The 25,733-nt window shown below is 40.3% G+C and overlaps 1 protein-coding gene across 13 annotated transcripts in view; it reads right to left on the bottom strand.

Annotated features, from left to right (window-relative positions):
- nrxn1a (neurexin 1a) overlaps window positions 1–25,733 on the bottom strand; it is an 81,122-nt gene that overhangs the window by 24,855 nt on the left and 30,534 nt on the right. For 7 of the 13 annotated variants that reach the window (XM_054749274.2, XM_054749277.2, XM_070545435.1 and 4 more), the window contains 7 exons: window positions 24,538–24,699; window positions 20,248–20,319; window positions 19,697–19,921; window positions 13,889–14,036; window positions 12,929–13,059; window positions 9,989–10,241; window positions 4,473–4,676 (listed from right to left, as the gene is read on the bottom strand). In XM_054749274.2, the coding sequence (XP_054605249.1) occupies window positions 4,473–4,676; window positions 9,989–10,241; window positions 12,929–13,059; window positions 13,889–14,036; window positions 19,697–19,921; window positions 20,248–20,319; window positions 24,538–24,699 (1,195 nt within the window). Of the gene's footprint in view, window positions 1–2,785; window positions 2,813–4,472; window positions 4,677–9,988; window positions 10,242–12,928; window positions 13,060–13,888; window positions 14,037–19,696; window positions 19,922–20,247; window positions 20,320–24,537; window positions 24,700–25,733 lie in introns of all 13 variants that reach the window. The other 6 variants (XM_015962934.3, XM_054749275.2, XM_054749273.2 and 3 more) reach the window with 1 other exon arrangement.

The raw sequence follows: 25,733 nt of genomic DNA, 5'->3' as shown, positions 1-25,733 counted from the left end.
GGAGTTGCAGAAAGGAAAGGAATAACAAAAAAATACAAATAAAAATAACATCCTGGGGAGACAAACACCTCTGTGCCAACTCACACAAGCAGACAGACGCATCTCCTTGAAGATAAAGCAGTGAGAGATGGATGATGTGACACAGACAGGCAGAAAGATTAACATAAGTGAATGCTTTGGGTGTCTAAGATGGAGACTGTGAGTCACAACAGGCCCACGCTAGGACAATCCATCTGTGAACAGATTACACCACCATGTTGACCACCTGCAGCCCACACATGCACAGACTGCACACTTGCACCCCCTTGACCACCCATAATCCCTCCAACCTCCACAGATTTGTATACTTGAATAAACAATCAGACGTGCAAAGCTGCCACGAGCCTCTGGGTGGCACTAAACTCACAGAGGAGCATCAGGGTGCTCTCCAAGGTGCTGATGTGCAGCAAAATGAAGGGAGCTGTGATATCTTTGCATGATGTTCCTCTCTCTCTTTCTCGCTCTCTCTTTGCCCATCTACAGCCTCATATCTTCACATACTTGGCTGCACACATTTGACAGACTGACAGCGTCCCCTTGCTCTGCACTTTACAACTACCCCTCCAACCTTGAACACGACACCCACCACCTCCTAACACACACTCACACGCAGTCCCCCTTTCCTGCTCCAAAAGCGCTTCTGGCTTCAGAACCGTGACTGAGTCTGCTTACAGTGACCTATAGGAGGTAATGATGGCGGAGGGGGAGGTGAGAAGAAAACTGACCTGTACAGATTCTGCTGCAGAAAATGTCAAGCATGTCTACATCAATCACAAAAGTACGCAGCCAGGCAGGCACACACAAACACACAGGTGGAGCGGTGAAGAAAAGATGCTGACGCACAAACTTAATTAAACAAATATGAGAAGTCGATCAAAATGGAAGTGGCAGCGTGAAATAGACCAGTGCGCTGGCATAGCTGAAAGAGTGTGCTGTGCATTAAGAGAGGACACAGGGTTCCCCTGAGGAGACTCAGCTGTGCTCTGGGCAAAGCATCTCATCCAGTTACCATGGATCACTGCTTAGCACTGAGTAAGGAAAGAGAATATGTGTGTGCTTGTTTGGGTTTCTGTGTGAGTGAGTGTGTGTGTGTGTGCTCATTTCCACATGCAACCAAATACTTGGAGTATGAGCTGAGCAGATTGATGTGAGAGCGAGGCAGTGATCTGTCTCAACCTGGGAGCACGGCGTAACGCAGACACGCACCTATTTTAGGTGAGCGCTAAAAGGGCATCAAGCACGATAGGCTGAGACTAATGAAGAGCCAGCAGACAGTCTGCAGTCTGTCAGGGTTAACATCAAAAGACAAGAGAGGCTGTTTGCTGCAATGGAAACACAAATCTAAACGACCGTAAGAGGAGGATAATGAAAACAAAACGAAAGACGCAATTAATTTTCCATCTGATCGACACAACAAACTGCTTCTCTGAGGGATAAGTCTCAAATCTCTGCAGCGCTGGGGCTTTTGTTGACTGCTGAGTGGACCGTTTCAGTGGCGCCTGGCTGTTAAACACATTTTTTCCCTCCTCTTTGAATATGATGTGTATAATTTATTGTATGCACAGTGTGCCAGAAAAGTGGCTGCCTACTGAAATCTTCATTGAGACAACCGATCTAAAATTGGCCAGCAGACATTCGGAATAGCAACGGCGCTGTGTGGCTAGTAGGGGTTTCTATGGCAACTGCAGTCGTCCATTTCACCACCTCCTTGACGCCACAGAGCATTCGCCCCTCTTCATCTCACTCGCTCTCCGTGGTCGTGACAGAAACTCCACGTGAGGGAATTAAACTTCATCGGGGATTCAGCTCCCCTCACAGTGGGATGAACACACACAACACACACTTCCGGGACAACACACCCAGACAAAACACAGCAGACGCAGATGGGCGACAGCAAGAGACACTCATTCAAATGACAATGAAAAAATCCTCTCTCCTCCACAGCTAACAGAACAAGGGGAGAGAAAATAAAAAGATAAAGGTGTGACACTGAAATGATAGAGCGATAGCATAAAGGAGAAGTAATTAGCCTTCAGCTCTGAGTTACATTCATCCACCTGCTTCCTCTGCTCCTCTCTTCTTTCTTAACACACTTAATTTCACTAGAACACCTCCTACTCACACTCTTTATTCTTCCTCTCCTTTTATTTCCCCCCTGCCTTCAACCCCCACCATCCTGCCTTCCATCCATCCTTCTTTGCTAAAATGGCCGACCTGCAAAACTCTGGCCCTCAGCAAAAATCGCGCCTCTCCTGCAGTGTATCAGAACACACACACACACACACACACACACACACACACACACACACACACACACACACACACACACACACACACACACACACACACACGCACACACACACACGCACACACACACACGCACACACACACACACACACACACACACACGCACACACACACACGCACACACACACACGCACACACACATTTGCACACGGCCTCATGGTACAAAGATGTGTTGAATACAAGATTAGGATGAAATGACTGAACACGACAAAAGGAGTGAAAAATATTCACATTAAAAGCACTCAGTGCAGCTCTCTCTCTCTCTCTCTCTCTCTCTCTCACACACACACACACACACACACACACACACACACACACACACACACACACACACACACACACACACACACACACACACACACACACACACACACACACACACACACACACACACAGAGGAGGATGAGGGAGGAGTTAGGTGAGATGGAGGATCACTTACTGGCTGTACAGTTTATCCTGATACAGTCTGGAGGGAGAGCAGAGCAGAGGGTTAATGCTGCACACACAGACATACTCCCCACGCCCTGGGGACGCACACATCGACACACCCTTTGTATTTACACAAACACACTGCTGAGAAAACACTCGCTTCTTACAGAGCCGTGAAACAGACCCTATGTTTTCCTTCAGCAGCGTGCAGCAAATTTATTCCTCTTAGCTTTAACTTGCTTTAAGCAAATTAGAAAAACTCATCTGGATGTCAGCAATCAAAAGCAGTGGGAGACTGATATGGGTAATGTGTGTCGGTTTGTCTGATGACACCGAACACATCCCAACAGCTTAGTCACCCAAACAGAAGACAAATCTTCACAAACACTCGGAAGATTCAGCCCTCTTTTTATTTCATTTTTCAAAACGATGATTTGGTGTGTCGTGTGGCATCAACCACAGAAAAGACGTGGCTGCAGACAACCAGAGACCGACACATGCATCCCTCTGTGAGGATGTGTGTGTGTTGTTAGCTTGTGAAGTTGTTTGAGGTTTCACGTGAGAGTGAGCAGCTGAGAAGTAGAGTGAGAGCAGAAAATGAACAAAAAATTGAGGAATAAACAAAAAGACCAAAAGGACTGCTGGTATTTGTGTTTTGTTGAGAGTGTGAGTTTTTTGATTGATTGATGTAGATGTCAGGGATGCACAGGTCTGCTGGGAGTGAGCAGAGAGAATGCAGCTCCAGGCTTGACCCTCTGTTCACCAGTGCTTGGTGTGTGTGCAAACAATATAGCAGAAATAAATAAATAAATAAACTCTTGAGTCATCCCTTGTTTTTTTTATATTTTGCAGCTAAGAAGACATTTTCTTGTTATGTTTGAAACTGGTCTTGCTTAGGAAACTTCAGGTATTTGGTTTTTAAAAAGATTTTTTTAACTGGCTGCTTATTTCATTATTTTATGCTAAAAAAAGACAGATTTCACATTTCAATCTAAAATTTCAGAAACTCTCTAAAATGTAGAAAAACAAAACAAAACTTTGCTCAACCTAGCTGCAAACATACCAAAGAAAGAGTATTAGGAAAGGTTTATTTATAAGTAGCTTTCCATAAAAACAGATAGTTTAATTTTCTTTGTTTTTGTAAAAAAAAAAAAACCACAGAAGAGGATCGCTGAAAAGAACAAAAAGAAAGAAAAGAAATAGAATTTAGACTTTTGAAAAAAAGCCTGAATTCCTTTACTTCTCTTTTTTTCTTTTCATTGGCCCTAAGCTCCATAAGCTCCCCCATAAAGCCCAAACACAACAGTTTGACACATAAAACTGTATTTTACCTCCATCACAGGGTTTCTGAAGAGCGTTTAGCTGAAAACATGACTCACAGAATATCAACTGAAACATGATGCATCTCTCTGGTCTTTACACCAATGCTTTCGTTATTTCTTTGCTTTCCCATCTGCTGCAGTCAGGTTTTAACTGACTGAACTAAACATGCTTTAAAAAGCAACCAAAGTCCAATTAGTTTCAGAAAACCCAAAAAGCCTCTAAAACAAGACCACCTTCACTTATTTTTCTCAGAAATAGAATTATTAATCAACACATTAATCTATGCAACGAATAGCCAAGAGGCCAACAACAGCTGCATTCCCCTGACAGATCATTAAATTAAAGCTCCCATGTTTTTGTGTGCATGGGTGTACCTAGGTTTACAGTGAGTCGGACACGACCCCCATCTAGCTCCAGACGAAGAGTGTCAGCGGAGTTACGGGATGTGGTTGCCATGAGAACGCCATAGGCCCGCTGGGAGCGAAAGCGCAGTGAGACGTCCTCCGCTTCGGTGTGCATCACCACAGGCAAGTGCACCTTCATAAACTTACTCCCATCATACGAGAGGATGGTTGCATCTGAACAGGAACAGAGAGAGAGAGACAGATGAGAAGGGAGAGACAGAAGAAGGAGACGAGAGACAAGTGGAGGACAAGAAGAGAAAAATGGGAATGAAAAAAAAGAGATTGACAGGGGAAAAAACCCCACAAAGACAAAAGCACAAAAGCATTCTGACAAAGAGTGAATCAGATTTAAACATGACAAAGTGTGTTTCTGCTCCGTTACACTCCCTCGCTCCCCAGCCACGACATGTTGAGACTCAAAACCTGCTTCCAACAAAATTATCCCGTCACTTTCCACTCCTGATTCATCATCACTCCCTCGCCTCTGAGAAGAGGGTGCAAAAATAGCTGCAGCTGGTTGGCTGGCCCTATTATCCGGTTAAATCAGAATGCACGGTGTCGAGTGTGTTAGCCACCGTCGCTGACATCCCAGACCCCGGAGTCATAATGTAACAAGCTCAGGTGATCCCACTTTAATGTCTTTTGCATACTCATTTACATATTCATCATCTCCTCTGCCTGTAACCTGCTGGGGCCAGTCCCCCGGCCGCCAAACTGTTTACCTCAGAGAGCCCTGCTTTTATTGGACAATTACATACACAACTAAACACACTCTCCATGCATTTGCCTTCTGATCTCTCCTCTCTTCCTCCTATATCTCTCCACCCAATTTCTTCCCTTCAGTTTTGCTCAATCTGTTTCTGTGGGAGATGGTTATAGCCAAGGCAGAAAAAAACCCCAAGAGAACAGGAAGGGAGGAAGGCGTCGTGAATACTGATGAGCTGAGAAGGAGGGAAAGAGGGAGATAGTGTGTGTGTGTGTGTGTGTGTGTGTGTGTGTGTGTGTGAGAGTGTGTGTGTGTGTGTGTGTGTGTGTGTGCATGTCAGAATAAGTGAGTGAATTTAAGTGTGAACAGAGAAGGGTTTAGTAAAGTGAGAGCGGGGGGGGGGGGGGGGGGGGAAATAAGAACAGAGCATGAAAGAGAGAAAGGAAGAGGCAGAGGCAGCGAGGCTCTTGGCTAAAATGCAAATGAACCCTCATTAACTGGAGGAAAAAAAGAAGGTGGTTTTTGCCTGTTATATTACAGACAACATAACTAGTAGACACACACACACACACACACATGCACGCACGCACACACGCACACACACACGCACACGCACACACACACACACACACACACACACACACACACACACACACACACACACACACACACACACACACACACAGGTGCACACGTGCATGCATTTTTGATAAGCGAGACAGCTGACTACATTTCCCTCTCCATGGCACCTGACTCACAACCAGCCAAACGGAGGGTGGAAAGTCGTTGGGAAGGAAGAGTGCAGCTCTCTTTATGCCAGGAAATGAAAAAGAAAACGACAGCAGAATGCACTCCGGCTGCACATATGGATCCTTCCAAACAGCATAAGTGAAAGATGAAGTCAGTTAACCCTCTGGAGGCAGGCGTTGCAGATTAGCAACAGTTAAAACCTACCTACCTGGTTACTCTACATACGTATTTCATGAGCAAATTATAACTCAGAAGTACCCCTGAAGGACTTAGTTGTTCGTCATTTTATCAAAACTTATTTTGAGCCTGAGAGGGTTAAACTCTATATTTCTCACCAGTGTTGAAGATTCAGTCAAAACTTCAGAGAAAACATCGCCTATATGTCTAAATGTTTTCTGTCTTAGCTCGTATCTGATGCTCTCAGCCAGAGAAACATACAGCAGAGGGGAAAATATTCAGAAAAGCTACATAAAAGGGTCTTTTAAAATTACCATTTGAGTGATTTATATTCAAAAACAGGCTTAATGGAAGCATGACGAAGAGGAAAAGGAGTAAAATCATTTGCTGTGATAACCTGTTGCCCGCTGTCGGAGTACTCTCATGCAAGATGGTTTGAAAGCAGATAAAAACGTTCACATTTATTTCAGTTTTATTTGACAAAATAGATGATTGACAATCAAAATCCTTCAAACTTTACTGACGTCTTGACAGCAAATTCAAAACAGGCCAGAAATGGACCTAAAAGTAAATGTTGGTCCCGCATTTAAATGCTGCTTCAGTGGGTAGTCAGCTTAAAAATAAAAATCTATAAATTTGTAAACAAAATGTTCTTTCCAAACTTATTTGAACTTAGGAAAGAACATTGTTTGGTGTTAATTCAAAAAAGTTCACATTTATAGAAATCATCAAAAAAATGAGGCCAACGAATAAAAACAAGGAATATGCATCCTTTTAATGATTAGTGCCATCTGTAATTTGCAGCTTTGTAGCAGATGAAAAAAAGGACTTGGATTAGTTCCCAAAACAATGAAGGAATTTCAAAATAATTCCACTGGCAGCTCATTTAGCTTCAGACGCTCAGATGAAAATAGATTAAAAGCCCAGAATCTTTATGGGAGCCCTTTTGGGGGTAGTAGCTATCCAAGAGTGCACAGAACTCTGTGGTTCCTGAGAAACCACACAGAACCTGGTTCTGCAAAAAATAAAAATATTATTAATAATCAAAGTAGAAAGAGTAATAATGTTCCTGTGGAGGTTAAAGAGTGCATATTGTCTATAAATGGTATTTTAATGACATTTCCAGAACAACTTCATCAGATATAGCTCTACAACTGGTTAGCTTTCAGAATCAATACTATTAAAGACGGATGCCACAATTAAATAACGTTATCAAACATAAAAATGCAGATATAGAGCACACATTTGAGGCAAGACTCATTTCTCAGCACAAAATTGATCAAATTTCATCATTTCTCAACATGAAATTATCTCTAAAACTCTTGCTCGAAGAGGCCAAAGTGCAGTCATATTAACTGGTTATGGCAGACTTCACACATCTGAACAGTTTGGCGAAATCCTGCTATTGGCTATGTTCATTCGTCCTTCTCTTGAACTGCTTGTGCCTTTAAAATCTGAATGTGAAGCTTTTTAAAACAAACAGCCAAGTGAGGTTTAATATATTGTCCTCGCTTTTCCATCGGTGGTCACATCATGTTACCATTAAGGTAACGACAGCTGCTTCCTTTGGTCTTTGTTTGGCCCACATCGCAGGTTATCAATTAACCCTTTGGTGCATGAATTATGAAATCTTCAACCATGATTGTTTTTAACAATTTTTTTCATTCATCTTTAGGTGTGAATGAAACAAATTTCAACAAATATTTTTTGTAAAATTTTATAATTTACAAATAATTTATTACATGTCCACTTCAGTGGACAGCGTGCATTCTGAGCATGAAATATGTTGGCTTGGCTTACTGAAGTCCAAATGGAGGGGCTCAAATGCAATAAAGTATTCAACAGCTGTGCTTAATAGCAAAAACAAATAAATAACAATTTTGAGTATCTGTCCACTGTAGTGACCATTATGCATCAAAGGGTTAAAAGATCTGCACGAAAATTCAAATCTTTGTGTTTTTGGGGCAGCAGTAGCTCAACAGGTTGAGCGGGTTGTCCAGTAATTGGAAGGTTGCAGGTTCAATCCCGGCTCCGGACAGAGAATTCTGCTGTTGTGTCCCTGGGCAAGACACTTAACCCACCTTGCCTGCTGGTGGGGGTCGGAGGAACCGGTGGCGCCTGTGCTCGGCAGCCTCGCCTCTGTCAGTGCGCCCCAGGGCAGCTGTGACTACATCGCAGCTCATCATCATCAGTGTGTGAATGTGTGTGTGAATGGGTGAATGATGCACTGTAGTGTAAAGCACTTTGGAGTCTTTACTCTGAGAGGCGCTATACAAGCGTGGATCATTTGTTTATCATTTTTAATTTGTTTATCAAGATTTAAATTGACACTTTGTGTAATGCATATGTTGACACTCTCTAAAAGAAGATTAATTTCAAGGCCTCACATCAAAAACAAGGAGATAAGCCTTCAAACAAAACAAAATGAATCCCAAAGCCAAAGCATGACGTTTGTTTAATAAAGAGTGGGAGAACGAGGAGGGGACAAAAGGATGGAGAAAACCACAGGTAGAAGGCATAAACACGGCCAATCACTCTCTCCATCTGCTTCTCCATCTGTGCTTCCTCAATCCAGTGAAGCACCAGTTAGTGACCCCTCAGTGCACACAGAGAGGGAGGAAGAAAGATACAGACAGGAAGAAGAGAAAAGAAAAGGAAAAAGAGGGCACGCTGCAGATTTTTGTCCTCAGAAATAAAACATTTCCTTATCGGCCTCTCAGAAAGCGTGTGCGCATCAGTGTGTGTTTACTGTATATCTGCTGTTGGGTGATAGCACAATCATCACTTGAGACGCATCAGCAGTTGTGACACAAACAACATTTTGTCTTTTTTTCTTGTCTGACTCCATCTCGCTCCTTTCAGCAGGCCTCTATCAGTTCCCTCTGCCAATCTTTCCTGACTTGTCATTCCTCCCACCGTGTCAAACACATACCTTTTCTCATTGCTCCCAGTCAGATTTTCTTTTGCCATGTTCCATTCTTCCTCCTCTTCTTCCTCTCTTCCCAGCATGCTGTCATGCGGTGGTTCCAGCCTGGTGAATCCACCCTTCTCTGTCACAGCTCCTGCTCACTGCTATCTGCACATTTCCTCTCTCATCGATTCCCAGTCACTACATCTATAGCAGTCCAATAGTCCTGTCTGCAGCTCGGCTTCCTCCCACCACTTTTCTTTCACCTTTGTTCCTCCTCTCCTCTCCCTGCCTGCCTTTTTTACTACACCGTCTCTGACACAGAAAAATGTGTAATTTTGAACAAAGAAAAAAATGGATCCAGCCAAAGATGGAAAACCAGCACTATAAATATTTTTGTTGCTGAGCATTTTCCTCGCGCCCTTGTTTTTCGTCTCCACCTATTTAAGCCGGCCGTCCTCATCCCTTCTGTTTCCGTCTGCATCACAAGGGGCGTAATGGAGGCTAAGCTCCATTTCAGCTGTTTTATTTGAAAAAGACTTTAGACACATTTTTATCTACCATAAATTTTTACGAGGGCGGCTTTTTAGCACATCAGAGCGAGTACTGTCATGCTGATGTGATCTGTTGGGATGAGGCTTTTAAAGGAAGAAAAGCATAACTCAAAGGTAAAATGAATAAAAATTTTATAGCCCAATATAACTGATGATCATAATATATTTCCAGCAGAGGATGAGGTTATTTCTGACATTAAGACTTCACATCATCTGTCTGCTGTCACTCATTCTTTTTGACGTCGCCCTGTGTTATCGAGATGACAAACGGCGCCGCTGTCGTCATGACTGTGTTCTACATCCGGACACTGTCCACTGTTTAGAGGCTGTTTTCACTGACTCATCCCTACTGTGACGAGTCTTTATCTATGACAGACTTTGTGACTCTCACCTCTCTCACAGGAGCGTCCCAGGTATCCGGTCCCAGAGCAGTCACAGACGTAACGGTTCCAACCCTCCCTGCAGACGCCGTTGTGCTGGCAGGGGTTGGACAGGCACTGTTTGGGAGGCTCTCTGGAGCAGGAGGGCTTCACGCCGACCGCCCTCTGGGCCTCAGCGAGACGCCGGATGTCTTTACTCTGACCGTCCACAAACAGGTCTCTGATGCAGCCAACGTAGCCGTAGTTCAGTAGCGCCGTCCACACCTGAGGAGGATAGTTAAGTTAAAGTCTCATCAGTTATAACACACGCTGGTGTGTGGTGGAATTTGTCCTCTGCATTTGACCCATCCCTGTGGGGAGCGGTGAGCTGCAGACATGGCTGCACTCGGGAACTATTTGGTGGTTTAACCCCCCAGTCCAACCCCTTAGACATGCATGAAACATGCTGGAACTAGAATGCAGAGCCAGAAATGTCCTTATCCTCAATTTTTTTTTTTGGTCCTAACAGCCCGGAGTGGAATATTTTTGACCACAGGGGTAGATAGGGGCTGGGTGACATTTTATTAACCCTGTAAAGCAGGGCTATTCTATTCCGGGCCTTGGGGGATGGTATCCAGCACGTTTTGGTTTTAACCCTGCCTCATCACACCTGATTTCAATCAGTAGGTGATTAACAGGCTTCTGCAGAGCCTCGTGAGCTGCTGCACAGGTTATTCAACCACTGAATCAAGTGTGTTGGACCAGAGAAACCACTGAAACGTGCTGGATACCGGCCCTCGAGGCCCTGATGTAAAGGGTTATTTTGAAAATGGTTTAAAAATGTCAAAAAAAAAAGTCAAATTATCAAGTAGGAGGACGCTGGATCCAATTTTGGAATAACCGGACCTAAATTTAGACCCGATCTCCCAGTCCCAGAGCAGACACTCACACCACTAGGCCACTGAGCTGAGTAAGCCACCATGGTGAAAGACTCATCTGCATCGTTTGGTGTGAAACAGATTTTTTTTTTCATTTATCGGCAAAAAGTTTGAACTCAAACTAGACTCTCATCCAGGATCGCCTAAAGTCCTTTCATCTCTTTGTTGTACTTCTTTTTAAAAACGATGCAATCCATGAGAATTAGTCCTACTAAGAAAGAACAAAATCTGTGCGAGAGGAAGAAGTATCGTGTTTGACAACTCAAAGGCACCCAGGCGCTGAGATTTTGAAGACTGCATTATGCTGCCACTTTTTAACGCTTTGTAGTGCTTTGTTCAATTAGCACAGTCTGAATTTAAAAAAAGGGAAAGTAAACTTGAAAATGTAAATTATTTTTCCTTCTAATCAATGGATAATTGCCAATTTTTGCAAAAATTTGTAACAAAGTTGTTGATTGTCAAAACTTGTACCAATATTGTGCTTAGAACGAAAGATTTGATGAAAAACAGTGAAACTCGAGGTGGTGAGATGAGTGGGAGCAGGAATGAGGACCTTTTTAATCAGCTGCTAGAAGATGCCGTGGATGTGTTGGATGGAGACGTTTGCAGGAGGGAGTAGGCATCAATTTAAAACAGCGTGACTCTATCAGAACTATCACAGTTAATTCTGTCATTAATCACGCAGGAGAAACGTGGCACGAAAAAAAATGCACCATCAATCAACGGCAGCTTAATGCAATGCACTCAGCAGCTTTTCAGGCTTTTTGCATCCATTTTAGACTACCTTGTTTCTTGCTATCAACACGATCCTGTTGCATTTTATCGACCGTGTGATCAATGTGTGCACATGGGCTGTTTTGCTGCTGAATCCCAGCAGGAAAACCTGTGAATATGCTGTTTAAATGCTCTGCATTACTTCTTTTAGCAAAATATTCAATGGTTTACAGCAAAAAAATCTAACTTGACAATTCAAAATAATTCATTCAGAACATTTAAATTCATAAAGTGATTTAAGAAAATCACAATTGTTAATTATCTCTGTGGTTATGCTGCTTTAGGCTAAGACTGCTGGAGGACACACTGACCACTTTCCACACTCGACTACTTTCTTCTACAGTTTGCTGTTTAGCTGTATTATTTCCTGCTATTTAAGCTGTTAACTTTAATTTTTCTCTAAGTGTTTTTCTCCCCAGAAGAAGCTACAATGATGATCTGCTGAGCTGTGGTGCCCTCATGGAGGGGGCCATCAGCTTGAACACTGTTGCTAACCACTTAAACTTTCTCCCCCTCCTGATGATAACATTTTACTTATTTTGATATTGAATGTGCTACTACTAGTTTACCCATTTAATGATAGATTCACTAAATACAATAAAGTTTATCTCTTACTAAATAGAATATTTACTAAGAAATCACAATGTAGCCATAGGAACACTACTTCGTATGTGTGTGTGTGTGTGTGTGTGTGTGTGTGTGTGTGTGTGTGTGTGTGTGTGTGTGTGTGTGTGTGGGTGGGTGGGTTGGTGTTGGTGTATGCGTGTGTGTCTGCTCTGTCTTCTCGATCCCCAGTGAGTCGTGGTGGATGGCTGCTTATACTGAGCCAGGATCCTCTGGAGGTTTCTTCCTGTTAAAAGGGAGTTTTCCTCTCCACTGCCACTAAATGCTTGCTTAGTATGAGGATTGCTGTATAGTCACTGACACTAGTTAGTGACTTGATGCAATTTGCTGGGTTCCTTATATAGGAAACTTTTTACTGATTGGCTTAATGAACTGACCTGTTTTGGAATGTTTATTATGTGAAGTGCCTTGAGACGACTTTAGTGGTGATTTGGCGCTATATAAATAAACTAGAACTGAATTTGCGACCTCTAAAAAAATGAGATATTTCAGATTTTTTCAAAATGTTTTTTATTTGGAAAATGCTAATTTAACCAATCAGATCAACATAGTGCCAAGATGAGAAAACAACTTGGATGAATCAGTCCCAAATTTGAATAGTGACATGATGTAGACAGACAACACCAGAACACAAACCTCTGTAGGGAAGATGAGTCCTGCTCGATCCTCAGGAAGTCCCCCCAGGTACAAGGTGTCATCCAGGTCCAGGATCTCGTTGTCTCCCGGGGCCGTGTACGCCGTTCTCAGACTGTTCACCGAGATAGTTCCTGAATACATCAAAGCATCCTTAGAAATTACTCTGACCGTGAGCACGAACATCCTCATCGCAATCATCAATGTCATCACCACCGCCATTACAACGGCCATCATCATCATCATCATCATTCTTTCTCCTCTTCCTGCTCTTCTCCTTGTCATCACCCACACATCGCTGTTATAATCAGAGGCAATTGAAAACCACACATGCCTCAGTTGTCACGTAGGGCCTTTGAAGCTAGGGTGGACGGTCATTTTATGGTGTTAAGAGGAAAATTTCAGTAATAAGCTTTCAGGATATTGTGAATTCAGGGGTCTGGGGTGTAGATAAACTTCTGTAGCACATGATGTCTGTTTCCTGGCTGTATAAAATGTCACTTACTATGGGAGATTTAGCCCAGTTGGAGGGATTTGAGATAAAATCAGGTAAAATAGCCACATAAAAGCCAACAAAGGAATACACAGGCCAATCAGAAGAAATCAGGTTTTGATTTGTGTCTTTTTTTAGTGCATTTAGCCAACACCCATCCCCCCATTTCATACAAAAATGGGTGGAACTACAACAAAGAGTTGTTTCCCTTCTTTGCCTCTTCTAGTCTTCTGCCAACTCCAGCAGGTTTAAAAGTTCCACGTTTGATGTTTGTCACAAATAAATCATTAATTTGCTTATTTTTAGACATTAATACAATTAAAATATTCCAACAAGACCCCGTTGAGAACACTGTCAGCCTCTTCCGAGGGTTTTCAGAGTATAATTAATGGAGGTGGAACAATAATGATATAAAGACCAGGCAAAGAACAACATAAGAGCAGGCCTATTGAGGAGAGCTGTGGGTCTACCTGAGCGTCCGTCTCTCTGGAAGTCAACGTGATACCACTCTCCATCGTTCACCTTTCTGTCAATGGCCTTCGTCTTTGTGGTCCCTGACCCCATGTCCAGCAGCAGGTACAGGTGTCCATCCAGCATTTCAATGGCAAAAAAATCCACCTGCATGTTTGACACGTATCAGTATTCTGGGAACAGGACTTTGTTCAGTTTGACATTTAAGAATCATTCCCTTAAGAATGTGTTTTATAGAGATAAAAGGACTCTCGGCAGCGTATACAGGCATCAAATAAAACTAAAAAGTAATTCCAAATCGAATATTTTTGCTACCTCTAAATACTGTTTGTTCTTGTTTTAATTGGCTTTTACAAACGTTTGCGGAGTACACTCAGCAGTGTTTGGGGTCACGAGTCTTTTTAATTGTATGGATCAAGAGCAAAAATGTTTACAAATAACTGGTATAGAGTAATAATTATCAGACAGAGTCTAGGTTTTCTCAGTAAAAGGTGATGAAAGGATAAATATTCAGCACATTTATAAACGTTTCAGTGAACAGAAAGAAAAAACAGTGTTTTTATTTTTGATAAGAGGAGAAATAAAATTAGAAGTCATGAATTTTGATTAGTTATTTGTGTTTGATCATATATCTCAGACTAAATAAAGAAGTGAGAGATGGTCTGTTCTTCCGTGCCACTGTTCCATTAGTATGTGTTTTCATTATGACTTCTCGACACCTGAGGATTGGATTTAGACACTCGTGTCTCACCTTGTTAACAAAACTTTAACCAGACAGAAGTGGTTTGCTCCACCATCAGAATGTATCTCTTTATTAAAACTTTATTGACATTTAAAACTAAATATTTTGTACTTTTCAGCAAAATAATAATAATAATAATAATAACAATAATAATAATAATAATAATAATAATAATAATAATAATAATAATAATAATAATAATAATAATAATAATTTAGATCAGCAAATGTATCCTTACAAAAATAATAAAACAAGACAACCTAAAATAAACTCAAAAGTAAAACAAAGTCAAAAAAAGTAGTTTGATCATTTTGGCTTAATTTATGTAATGGATGTGTTATTAAGGGGCGATGGAGGCACAGGAGTTAAGTGCTCGCCCCGTAATTGGAAGGTTGCAGGTTCGAGCCCCGCTCAGTCTGTCGTCATGTCCTTGGGCAAGACACTTAACCCACCTTGCCTGCTGGTGGTGGTCGGAGGAACCGAAGGTGTCTGTGAATGGCAGACTCACTTCTGCCAGTGTGCCCCAGGTCATCACCACCAGGGTGTGTGAATGTGTGTGTGTGAATGTGTGAATGACTGATTGTGTTGTAAAGTACCTTGGGGGGTTCCAGGACTCTAGAAGGTGCTGTATCAAATGCAGGCCATTTACCATTAACAGCTAAACAAAAGTGTAACCAGCACGTTACTGTTCTTAATACAGAAAGTAAATTATAGCCTAGAAATCTAGACAAACCGTAACCAAATCAAAATGATTTTGCTCTGCAGGTTGGTCTAACCACACTCCATTAGAGCCTCAGCACATCCAGGGGCGTCGGACTGGGGGGGAAAGGGTACCGTTTACCCAGGGCCCACTGCAGGGAGGGGCCCTGAGACAGCTTTGAATAAAAATGTTTTATTGTTGTTGTTTTTTTCCCCCAACTTACTTAATGTCTTAATAAATTTCCCTTTACCTGGATAAAGAGGTTAAGAAACAGAATTTCGCCTTAAAAATAATAACTGAATAATCTCTGAGGCATCTATCACCCCTTAAAAATGTGCAAAGTGGTTTAGTCCACACCAGCGGCCAGGGGCTGCCCGGCTGCATGTGCTAATGAGACATCGCAGATGCCGACAGCCAGAGCTGGAGGCAGGAGAGTCAGTCATGTCTTTTCCCAAGAAAGGGAAATCTGGCTTCCAGAAAAGAAAAGAAAAGAAAAGAAGGAGAAGGAGGAAAAGTTAATTGAACAGAAGCAAGTAGAAGGAAGGTGAGCAGCAGCAGCAGAACACAGTTTTAGCTGATATTAGCTAGCTCTCAGAAGCTGCATTCATGTTAGGTGTTCAGTGTTAAACACCTTTAGTTTCACCATCAAGATCAAATATAAATTAATTAGTGTTATCAGTGAAAACACTAATTTTAGGGATAAGCCGGATACTCATTTCAGACGAGTATCCGGTACGGATAACGCATTTTTGATGAATACGAGCATGAAACTAGTAAAACGAGTCATTCTCTGTAATCGTGCTGAAGGAAAATCTTCATTGGGTAACTGACTGTCTTCACGCTCTGTGATTGGCCAGTCACATAGAGCGCCCGCCCCTCCCTACTTACAAAACTCTAGCCGACCGGGAGCTCAGTCCGGCCGGCTCATCCACGCACACACACAGACAGTAACGGATCGCGCTGTGATGGCTTCACTGTTGCTCACGTTTCTTCAGTTTTCCCTAGGTTTTCTTCAGCTCGCCTCGTTTTCGGTTGAATATTTAAAGTTACTTTTTTCGTAACTGACATGGTGCATTTGACAAGACAGAGCTGACGTGCTGTTGTCACTACCTCCGCTCCGGTGGGGTTTTTAATTTTTTCTCTCTCTCTCTCTCTCTCTCTCTCTCTCTCTCTCTCTCTCTCTCTCTCTCTCTCACACACACTCACACACACACACACATTAATCAACATTTCTTTGTTAAACTTTGTGTGGGAAAATGCCAAGAACGTTAAGAAAAAAAATCAGTTTAATCAAATTAAAATAAAAAAAATATATAAAGTTGTGTCTGGTTCTAGCATTTCATATTTCCTAGTTCCTACTGCATGGGTTCAGATGTATTAATCCATGCACTCAAATATTAATGTTCTGATTTTATTGAAACACTTTTTCTGTAATAGTTTCTTTACTATTGTGATCAAAAATATTTAATCTCACTTCTGAGGCTGCTCTGTAAATAGTTTTCAAATAAACAATACACATAGCAACTTCTGATCAATCCATATAAATTTCAGACTTAAAATAATACATTGATGTAAACCATGTCCACTTCCGGTTAAACCACGCCCACTTCCGGGTTATGCCACGCCCATTCCGAGTACAGATACAGATAGTGGTGTACTCGCTCATCCCTAATATATATATGTATATATATATATATATATATATATATATATATATATATATATATATATATATATATATATATATATTAAAATCAGAATTATTATCGCGGGCGGCCGCCGCCAATTAATTCGCGGACCTCGCAGTAAAAACAGGTTCACTCTGTGTGGATATTTCAGCTCCTTCCCAGTCATGGACCAGGACAAACTTGGTATCGATGGATTCGTGGTAATCTCAGGAATGAGAAGCTGCCACTGTTTTTCGTATAGCATGACGACACTGGTGTTAGAGGATTGTTATTGACTTGGTTAGATATTTTAAGCCTATTTTAAATTTCTTTATATTTGATCTTGAAAACGGACAACCTTATAATTTGGCTGATAATGCAGGGATTATAAAATTTAGAGTGCATTACATTCACAGAGAGAACCTGGTTTATTTCATGTCATATGTATTTAATATATCAATACATATAAGTATTAGCAAAGCTTAACATCATGAACCATGACAGACATGACTGAAGAGCAGATGAAGACATCATGCCAGGCACTGATGAGAAAATATTACAAGGATCTCACAGCTGAATTTGAGAATGAGATGCTACACCTGAGAACAATATATGGTGCCACATTTCCACACATTCGGTCTCCTCTTGAGCTGCTTAATGCCATACAGGATGCAATTACAGAGCATTTTTGGAGAAGTTTGTATTGGACTGAGGATTTTTTGCACACTGCCTGTGACTGTTGCTGGGGGTGAACGGGCTTTTAGCAAACTGAAACTGGTGAAAAATTATTTGAGATCAACAATGTCCCAGGATAGACTGAACAGCCTAGTTCTTTTTTCTATTGAAAGCCAATTAGCCAAAGGATTGGACTTTAAAGATCTCATAAGTGATTTTGCTAACATGAAGACCTGTCAGTGGGCATTTACAGGAAAATAAATTCCAGGATTTTTGTTTGAACACATTGTTGGCAAATAAAAATAATTATATGTGAAGTCTTGGCATTTCACTTTTATTATGCTGGCATTTGTATTTGCTCAATATAGAGGTTAAACTAAGATCATATTTATTATCTTGTCTTATAGCATGACAAAAAATGTGTCAGAGAGATATTAAGTAATTGAGCATGGGGGCCCACCTAGAAGACTTGTACCTAGGGCCCAGAATTTGGTGCTACGCCCCTGAGCACATCACCCTATTGACTGATGTCTGTAGCAGTGAGTACGTCACGTTGTCCAATAGCATGCAGAGACAGTTCGAAAGAAAGCATCAGATTCTGCCCAACGACTCAGCTCTGTTTATGGGTCGTGGCCAGAATATATAGTCACATAGACGAGGATGGCTTGCCACGGTAGTAAATTAGACTTTTGTTGAGATGTTGGAAATGTTTTAGAAATAGAAGTTATTTTATTTATTCTGAATAATTGGATATTTTAAGACTTCTTGACTATATGATGGTTCTTTTAACAACCCTTTTCTCCATTAAATAATCCATAGGACTGTAATCAAATGGTTGATATTTGGTTCACCATAGGCTTGTTTTTTCTGTGAAATATTAAAGTCATCTTAAATTGCAAATGGATGCAATGTAAAATAATGTCTAATAGATACATTATTCTGTCTATGGTAAAGATGTTTCCATTTATTTTGATGCAGATTTTAATAAAAAAAACACCTCAGAAACCTCTTATGAAAGGCCATAACAGAAAACTTCTCTTATTTTACTTTAAGTGTTAACTGAATGTTTTTTCACTGTGCTTGTTTATAGTTTTGACATTTTAATGATTTGAAAAACCTGTTAAAAAGCACCTGAAACATAACATTTGGGTTGCCCATTTTCATGGATGGACAAAAAAAAAAAAGGTTTTGGGCAGAACATCTAGTAGGGCAGCAGAAGCTCAGGAGGTAGAGCAAGTTGTCCAGTTATTGGAAGGTTGCAGGTTCGATCCCAGCTCAGAATAGAGAATGCCCATTGTATGATTTATTATCATATGATTGTTCAATAAAACAATGTTGATTTTACAGTTCTTCATCAAGCTGACGCAGTGATAGCTTGCTCCTGTTGTATTGTTGTTTGTCCCTTTTCTGAAGGTCTAGAAGCAGACTTGTTCATCATTGATTGGTTATTTTTGTGGATTTTTGTGAATTCTAAGTGACAGTGTCAGGATTTCTAAATGATTTCTCAGTAAAGGATCTCTTTAAAGCTGTGGTCCATTGCATCAAGTTTTTAAGAAAAGGAGGAGATTTTGAAACAGCTATAGCCCCCCGGAAGGAGTTAAAAGCCAAGCTTCATACCACACACCCTCATAGTCTTATAGCACTAACAAACAAGTAATGTTTTCAATATGTTCCTGCACAGACACACCTCATTCTAACAGCTGAATTATTTCTTCAGCCTTCATTTGGTTCTGCAGGAGCTACTAGTCTCTCATTTTGTTCAAATCTGCAGTGTTCAAGAACAGAAACACCTAAATCCATCAGAAATCCGGCACTAGGGATGGTGGCACCACCCTGGTAACGCTACAACAGTCTAAATCAACAGTCTGAGGTAGCATGAAGCCTAATCTATACCAACTTTATATCACAGAACAGGCTCAGATAGTCAAATGTAAGCATTTTAAGTTATTTTAAACATTTTAAATGGTGTACCCCAGTTTTAACAATTATTTTCCTAAAACATTTGTTTACATTTATTTCTCACTTTGATGGTAGGAGGGGTGCGTGGATCCTTGCGTTGTAGTTGTCTGGGTTTTCCGTGGCTGAAAAGCATCAGTCCGTTGGGTTCTGTGGTCCTGAAGTCAAATGAGATGGATCCCGCCTTCTTTGCCGTCCACTTGCTTAGCGCTACAAATGACTCTGGGGTGTCGAAGGTCACTGGGTCTAGCGTTGCTACACTCTCGCACTTAAAGGACACCACACCACTAACCTGGAGCAGATACGGCAAAGCCAAGCATTTAGCAGTTCTAGAGTTTTAATGTATGAGTTACTAAATCACTGCAGTAAAAATCAAGGCCAAAATGACTCCTTTGTAGTTTGAAACTGAAATAAAGCCAGCTCCCAGCTGTGAATTAAGCAAAAAGATAAAAGTGTGTGACTTCTCACAAGCATAATCCTATTTCTTAAAATCCTTACAGTGTAAGGTTCATGCATGCAGCAGGAGGTACTGGTACAAAAAGTGTCTATGTTCTGTAAGAGGATAATGTAATAATGCACAATCTAATCAAATTGTACAAGTTGTTCAAAGCTGAATACCTTCATCTTTGGGCTTCCCTGTTTAGCCAGTCTAGACAGCTCCAACCGCACATCGTTGTTCTTGTACACCACCTTCAGACAGGAAAGGAAAAAATAACACTCAAACTCATTTATTTTTAACAAAAGAGAGCTTTTAAATGAGCTTGTTATTGTTGGGAACAAGAAGCAGTGAAAAAGCGTTTTCACATTGAAAATAATAAAGATGCATAGACCAAACATTTTATTTACCAAAGATCTTTTTTTTTTAAATTTTTTATTGTTTTATCTTCGTTTATTTCATTCAAATTAAAAACAAATAAAACATATAAACAATAAGAAATACATAACAAAAAATCAAATTTGAACGAAAAGGAGCAGAATGAAGAAAAACATCTTGTAATTTCTGCCTCCTTTTCCATTAGAAATAATCAATTTATATATAATTACCATTGGTCGACACGCATACAGATTCATTTTAAAAATTTTCCTGTTCTATATTCCAGTGTGATCATGATCATTGATTTAATTTACATTTTCATAATTATTTAGTACACTCAATTTGGTACATTATTTGAATATATCAAATGACAGAGTTTTTTAAATTTCCCTTTTAAGGTTATTCCATAATTTAACACCATTTACAGATATATTCCACTCCTTAATTTTAGTTCTAAATCTGGGTTTTATAAACACATCAGTTTCTTTCAGCATGTAATACTAGTTCTCTTTTCAAATATCCCCTGAATGTTTGTTGGCAGAGTACCTAGCTTTATACATGGTTTGTAAGATTTTCCAGTGTTTTATATCATGAAATTTCAGTAATTTATATTTAATAAACAATGGGTTCGATGGTTCTCTACAGCCACTATAATTGATGATTCTCAGAGCTCTTTTCTGTCAAATAAATAAGGGTTGTGTATAGAGGTGGGAAAAATGATCGATTCTAAGATGCATCGCGATTCAGCCGTGCATGATTCTGCATCGACGCAGCAATGTGACATAATGAGATTTTCTCCCTGTGTCTATGTTCTGGACGCGTGAGGACAATAAAGTTTTGAGGTTTTACAACTACTTCCGGGGGCAGAGTTGCAATGACATGCGCACTGCATTGCCCTAGCGCCAGTTTCAAACAGAAATGGCGGACAGGGATACAGGGTGAACATTACCCAGATGTACCTGTTACATTTAAATCAGATGTCTGGGCTCATTTCGGTTTTGGGATCCTGGATGTGAAAGAATCACTTAACACAGTATTTGTTTACTACTTTTAAGTTCAGTAGTATTCTATCTTAAAGCTGCTCTACCAAAAACATTATTTCTTATATTATTTAAGTAATTATAGACAGCACACTTTAAAAATTGTTGCTCACTATAGGGAATAGATGTATGTTCTGTTTTTCAGGGATATCGAAATAAAAAATAAATTGAAAACTATTCTACTGCTTTTATGTTAGTAATGAAACATTCTGTGAAGAATCGTGATGCATTTCAGACTCAAATCGAATCTTCAGGAAGATAATCGGAATCGGATCGAATCGTGAGGCAGGTAGAGATGCACACCACTAGTTGTGTATAGTTTTTGTATGTTGCTCCCCAGATTTCTACACAATAAGTCAAGTATGGAACAATCTGTGAATTGTACAATGCCAACAAACCAGAATTAGTCAGTAAAAACTTGACTCTATGTAATACTCCTAAGGATTTGGCAATTTTACCTTTTATGTAACTAATATGGGATTTCCATGACAAATCTTCATCAATAAGAACTCCAAGAAATTTAGTTTCTTTTGCTCTTTGAATTGCAATCCCATCTATTTCCAAAGACACATCACTGTTCTTTTTTATCATTAAACAGTATAAAATTTGTTTTATTAAGATTCAGTGTCAATCTAGTTATATCAAACCAGTTTTTAATTTTAATCAGTTCATCATTTATCACTTCAGCCACCTCCTCAATATTTGATCCTGAGTAAAACAGTGTTGTATCATCTGCAAATAGAATGGTTCGAGTGTCTTAGATACATTTACCAAGTCGTTAATAAACAAAATGAACAGTTTTAGTCTGAGGACCAACCCTTGTGGCACTCCACAATTAATTTAACATAGTTTTGATTTATGGTCCTTTATCTGAACAAACTGTTTCATTTTTTCTAAATAAGTTTTAACTCATTGATGAGCCACACTTTTTTTTCATTTTTCACATTTTTTTTCGATGAATTTATCCATACAAATACTTTTTCCAATATTTTAGAAAACGGTGGAAGCAGTGACACCGGCCTGTAATTATTGAAACTATGTTTATCACCACTCTTGTACAAAGGAATGACTTTTGGTGCTTTCATTGTGTCAGGAAAATTTCCAGTAAAAAGTGATAGATTACAAATGTAAGTGAATGGTTCAATGAAAGATTCTATGATGGTTTTAACAGTTATCATGTCCAGGTCCTGAAAATCGGTTGTTCGTTTGTTTCCACAGTTTTTTACAATGTTTTGCATTTCTTCTTTGTCTACTTTGTCAAGGACAATAGTGTTGGCAGTACTAATCATTGTGGTCAATTTATCTTCTATTATTGGTTTGTTCTCCAGCAAACTCCTACCTACATTTACAAAAAAAAATCATTAAACTCATCAGTGATTTCTTTATCATCATATCATTTTTTTCCTTGACAAAGTGATTTGGAATACTGGATTTTGTTTTCTCTCTATTAGTCACACTGTTTATTATTCCCCAAGTAGCTTTTGTGTTATTTTTATTCTGATTCAATAGATGACCAAAATAATCTTTTTTTTGCTTCCTAATTATTGTTACCAATTTATTTTTATATTTTAATATCTATCTTCTGCTTCCCTTGTTTGCAATTTAAAAAAACTCCTATGTAAATTATTCTTTTTTGCACACGCATTCCTTAATCCCTTAGTCATCCAAGGTCGATTTCCCCTTTTACCTGTAGATTTGATTAATTTGCAGTTATCATTATATGACTTCAACAGTATTTTTATGAAGGATGTGTATGTATCTTTCAAAGAATGAAAGTTTTATTTATTTTATTTTCTATTCAAAAGTTTAATCCAAAAGCAGAAACCTTAAAAGCCACGAGACACTTGATGCTCATCTTTTGAGTCATCCTTACTGAGCAAGCCACATCTTTCAGCACCTTTTAAATTGTTTTAATCTTATTTGCTCTTCTCTCTGACACAGCCTGCCTTATAACTGTGCAGCATTAGTGCAAAGGGTCTGTGCTGAGCATCTTGATGCCGAGAGACACACAGGCTCTTCTTTAATAAACTAGACCTGCTTGTGTAACTTTTGAGCAACACCAGACCTCTGCAATGGCATTTCACTTCTATTTTCTCATTTCTAGCTTGGTATTTTAGTTTGTGAGTGAAATAAGGTAAACTGGAGATATTAACTCCTCCAAATCTGTGTTGGCATATAGCAAAGATGATCGGGCCTACAATATATCTAATGCACACAATTGCTACAGCCGTGACTGTTCATGCATGTGTTTCACAGCATACGTCTTAATTTGCTCACACAGATTATCATATCTTTGTATTAAATATGTAAATGTGCCAGTGAAGGGTTCACTTTGACTGTGGCAGCCTTGTTTAAACACCATCAGTCTTAATGAAGCAACACAGAGTGCATTCACCACTGATACAGATAGCTCTCTGTTTGGCACATCATCTGTCGGCTTGTTAGCTTGTTTGTTTATGACTCTGTGTGAATCCGTGTGAGTGAAAGGGGGAACTCAGTCAGGGTGTGTGTTCAGCGAGTGCAAGGATGCATACATTGAAAGTGCTTTGTCTTCAAAGGTGTTTTATTTGATCAATTTCAGGACCAGTGTTTTATTGGGAATATTGGTGCAAATTTCCTCACACATGAGCATCAGGATCACGTTAAGTGTGTGTATGTTTTATGTGTGTCATGTGAGTTCCTGCTGCTGCAGTGCTGTGGCCCATTTCAAGCAGAGCGGATGGATGGAGCGTCTCTGTGGCGTAGCTAATTAGCATGTTAGTGCTCAGCGCTGTATCTTCTCCCTCAACGACACTCATCACTGATTCCGTCTGATGCTGGATGGGTTGTGTGTGTCTGGGACTTTGTGTGAGTCTGCAAAATGGCAGAATTTATGTGTGTGTGTAATATAAAATACTGTGTGTAAGTTTCAATGCGAAATAAAAAAAATACATTAGGGGAAAAACGAGGCGGATTGGTGTTGAAGACAATAAAAATCAATGTTCATCAATTTTAAGCTATACTGTGCACTTTTAAATGTGCAGGTGCCTTTGTGTTATTTAGTGTGCATCACACCTCTTTCAGACAGCCCATGAAGTTGTTGCTGACAGGAGAACCAGGCAGGTCAGCAGTGCTGGGACTCCCTCCCACGTAGAAGAAGTCATCAGAGCCCAGCATGGTGTAGTCTTCTTGCGTGTAGCCCGTTGTGGTCAGGATTCCGTCCACGGAGATCGTCACCTACACAACAAAGCACAGGGAAAGGACACGCTATACACTCACACCAAAGGCAGCGCTAAGCGGTAGCTATGCGCTGACCAGCCAAATTAGCCCCCGTTACTCTAGTAACCAATGTATATGCAATCTGTTGAGAGAGGACCAGATTGGTTTGGGGAAATGAGATGTGGTGCTGTTTGTGGAAACTTGATTTTGTGTCATTGGATCAGTGCTGACTGTGAAATGTAACTGAATAGTGCTGATTGTTGCTGTTAGTGCTGGGACCAGATATACGCTTCTAGACAATGCCAGTCCATTTCACTCATTCTCCCTGCAACTTGTAACACTCTCAGCGTTCCCATCTACCCCCTGTGCACTCTGGGGGTCAAACTGTGTGGTTTGGCGTCTTTAGCAGTAAATGGCAGTCAGTTTATTACACAGAATGGTGACTAGATCCAGTGCATGATTAATTTGGATTTGCTGAAACTCAAAGCTTCAGAGCATCCAATGCTGGCTCGTGACTCCAACATGCAGTTCAGAAAATTGGAATTGCATACTCCTCACATTGCGTAAAACTGATTAAAGCATCCTGGGTTTTGCAACTTCAACTAAAAATAGCCTTGATTAAAACTAGAACTGAATCGCAGCCTTCTAGATGCTTTTCAGATAAGGTTAACAAACAAGCAATTTGATTTACTTCCTGGTATATAAACATCCCTTCCTTAAAGACCAAGTTCACTTATTTTTTAATTAGTTTTTTTCTCTAGTATAAATAAATGCCTTGTGATTTCATCTCTGAGGGAAAAAAACTCTGGTTCTCCTGTTTCAGGAAGTAGAAGTAGAAGTGAAGCAGAGGTGAGCAGAACAAGTTCAGGATTTGGAGTCTTATTTCCTGATATTTGGACATCTCGTCTCCAGTTGGCTAACAGCAATACGACTCTACCACTGACTCTGTTTGCTCTGCAACGTTGATGTTTTATCTCCAGAAATAACACACACCTGGAGGAGTTCTGCTGTGTGGAGGAGTTGCTAATGCTAACAGCTAGCTTCTACTAGAA

This window comes from Nothobranchius furzeri, chromosome 16 (assembly GCF_043380555.1).
Source record: "Nothobranchius furzeri strain GRZ-AD chromosome 16, NfurGRZ-RIMD1, whole genome shotgun sequence".
NCBI classification, from domain to species: domain Eukaryota; kingdom Metazoa; phylum Chordata; class Actinopteri; order Cyprinodontiformes; family Nothobranchiidae; genus Nothobranchius; species Nothobranchius furzeri.
The sequence above is the reverse complement of the archived record's forward strand: the minus strand, read 5'-3'. Positions and strand labels throughout refer to the sequence as shown.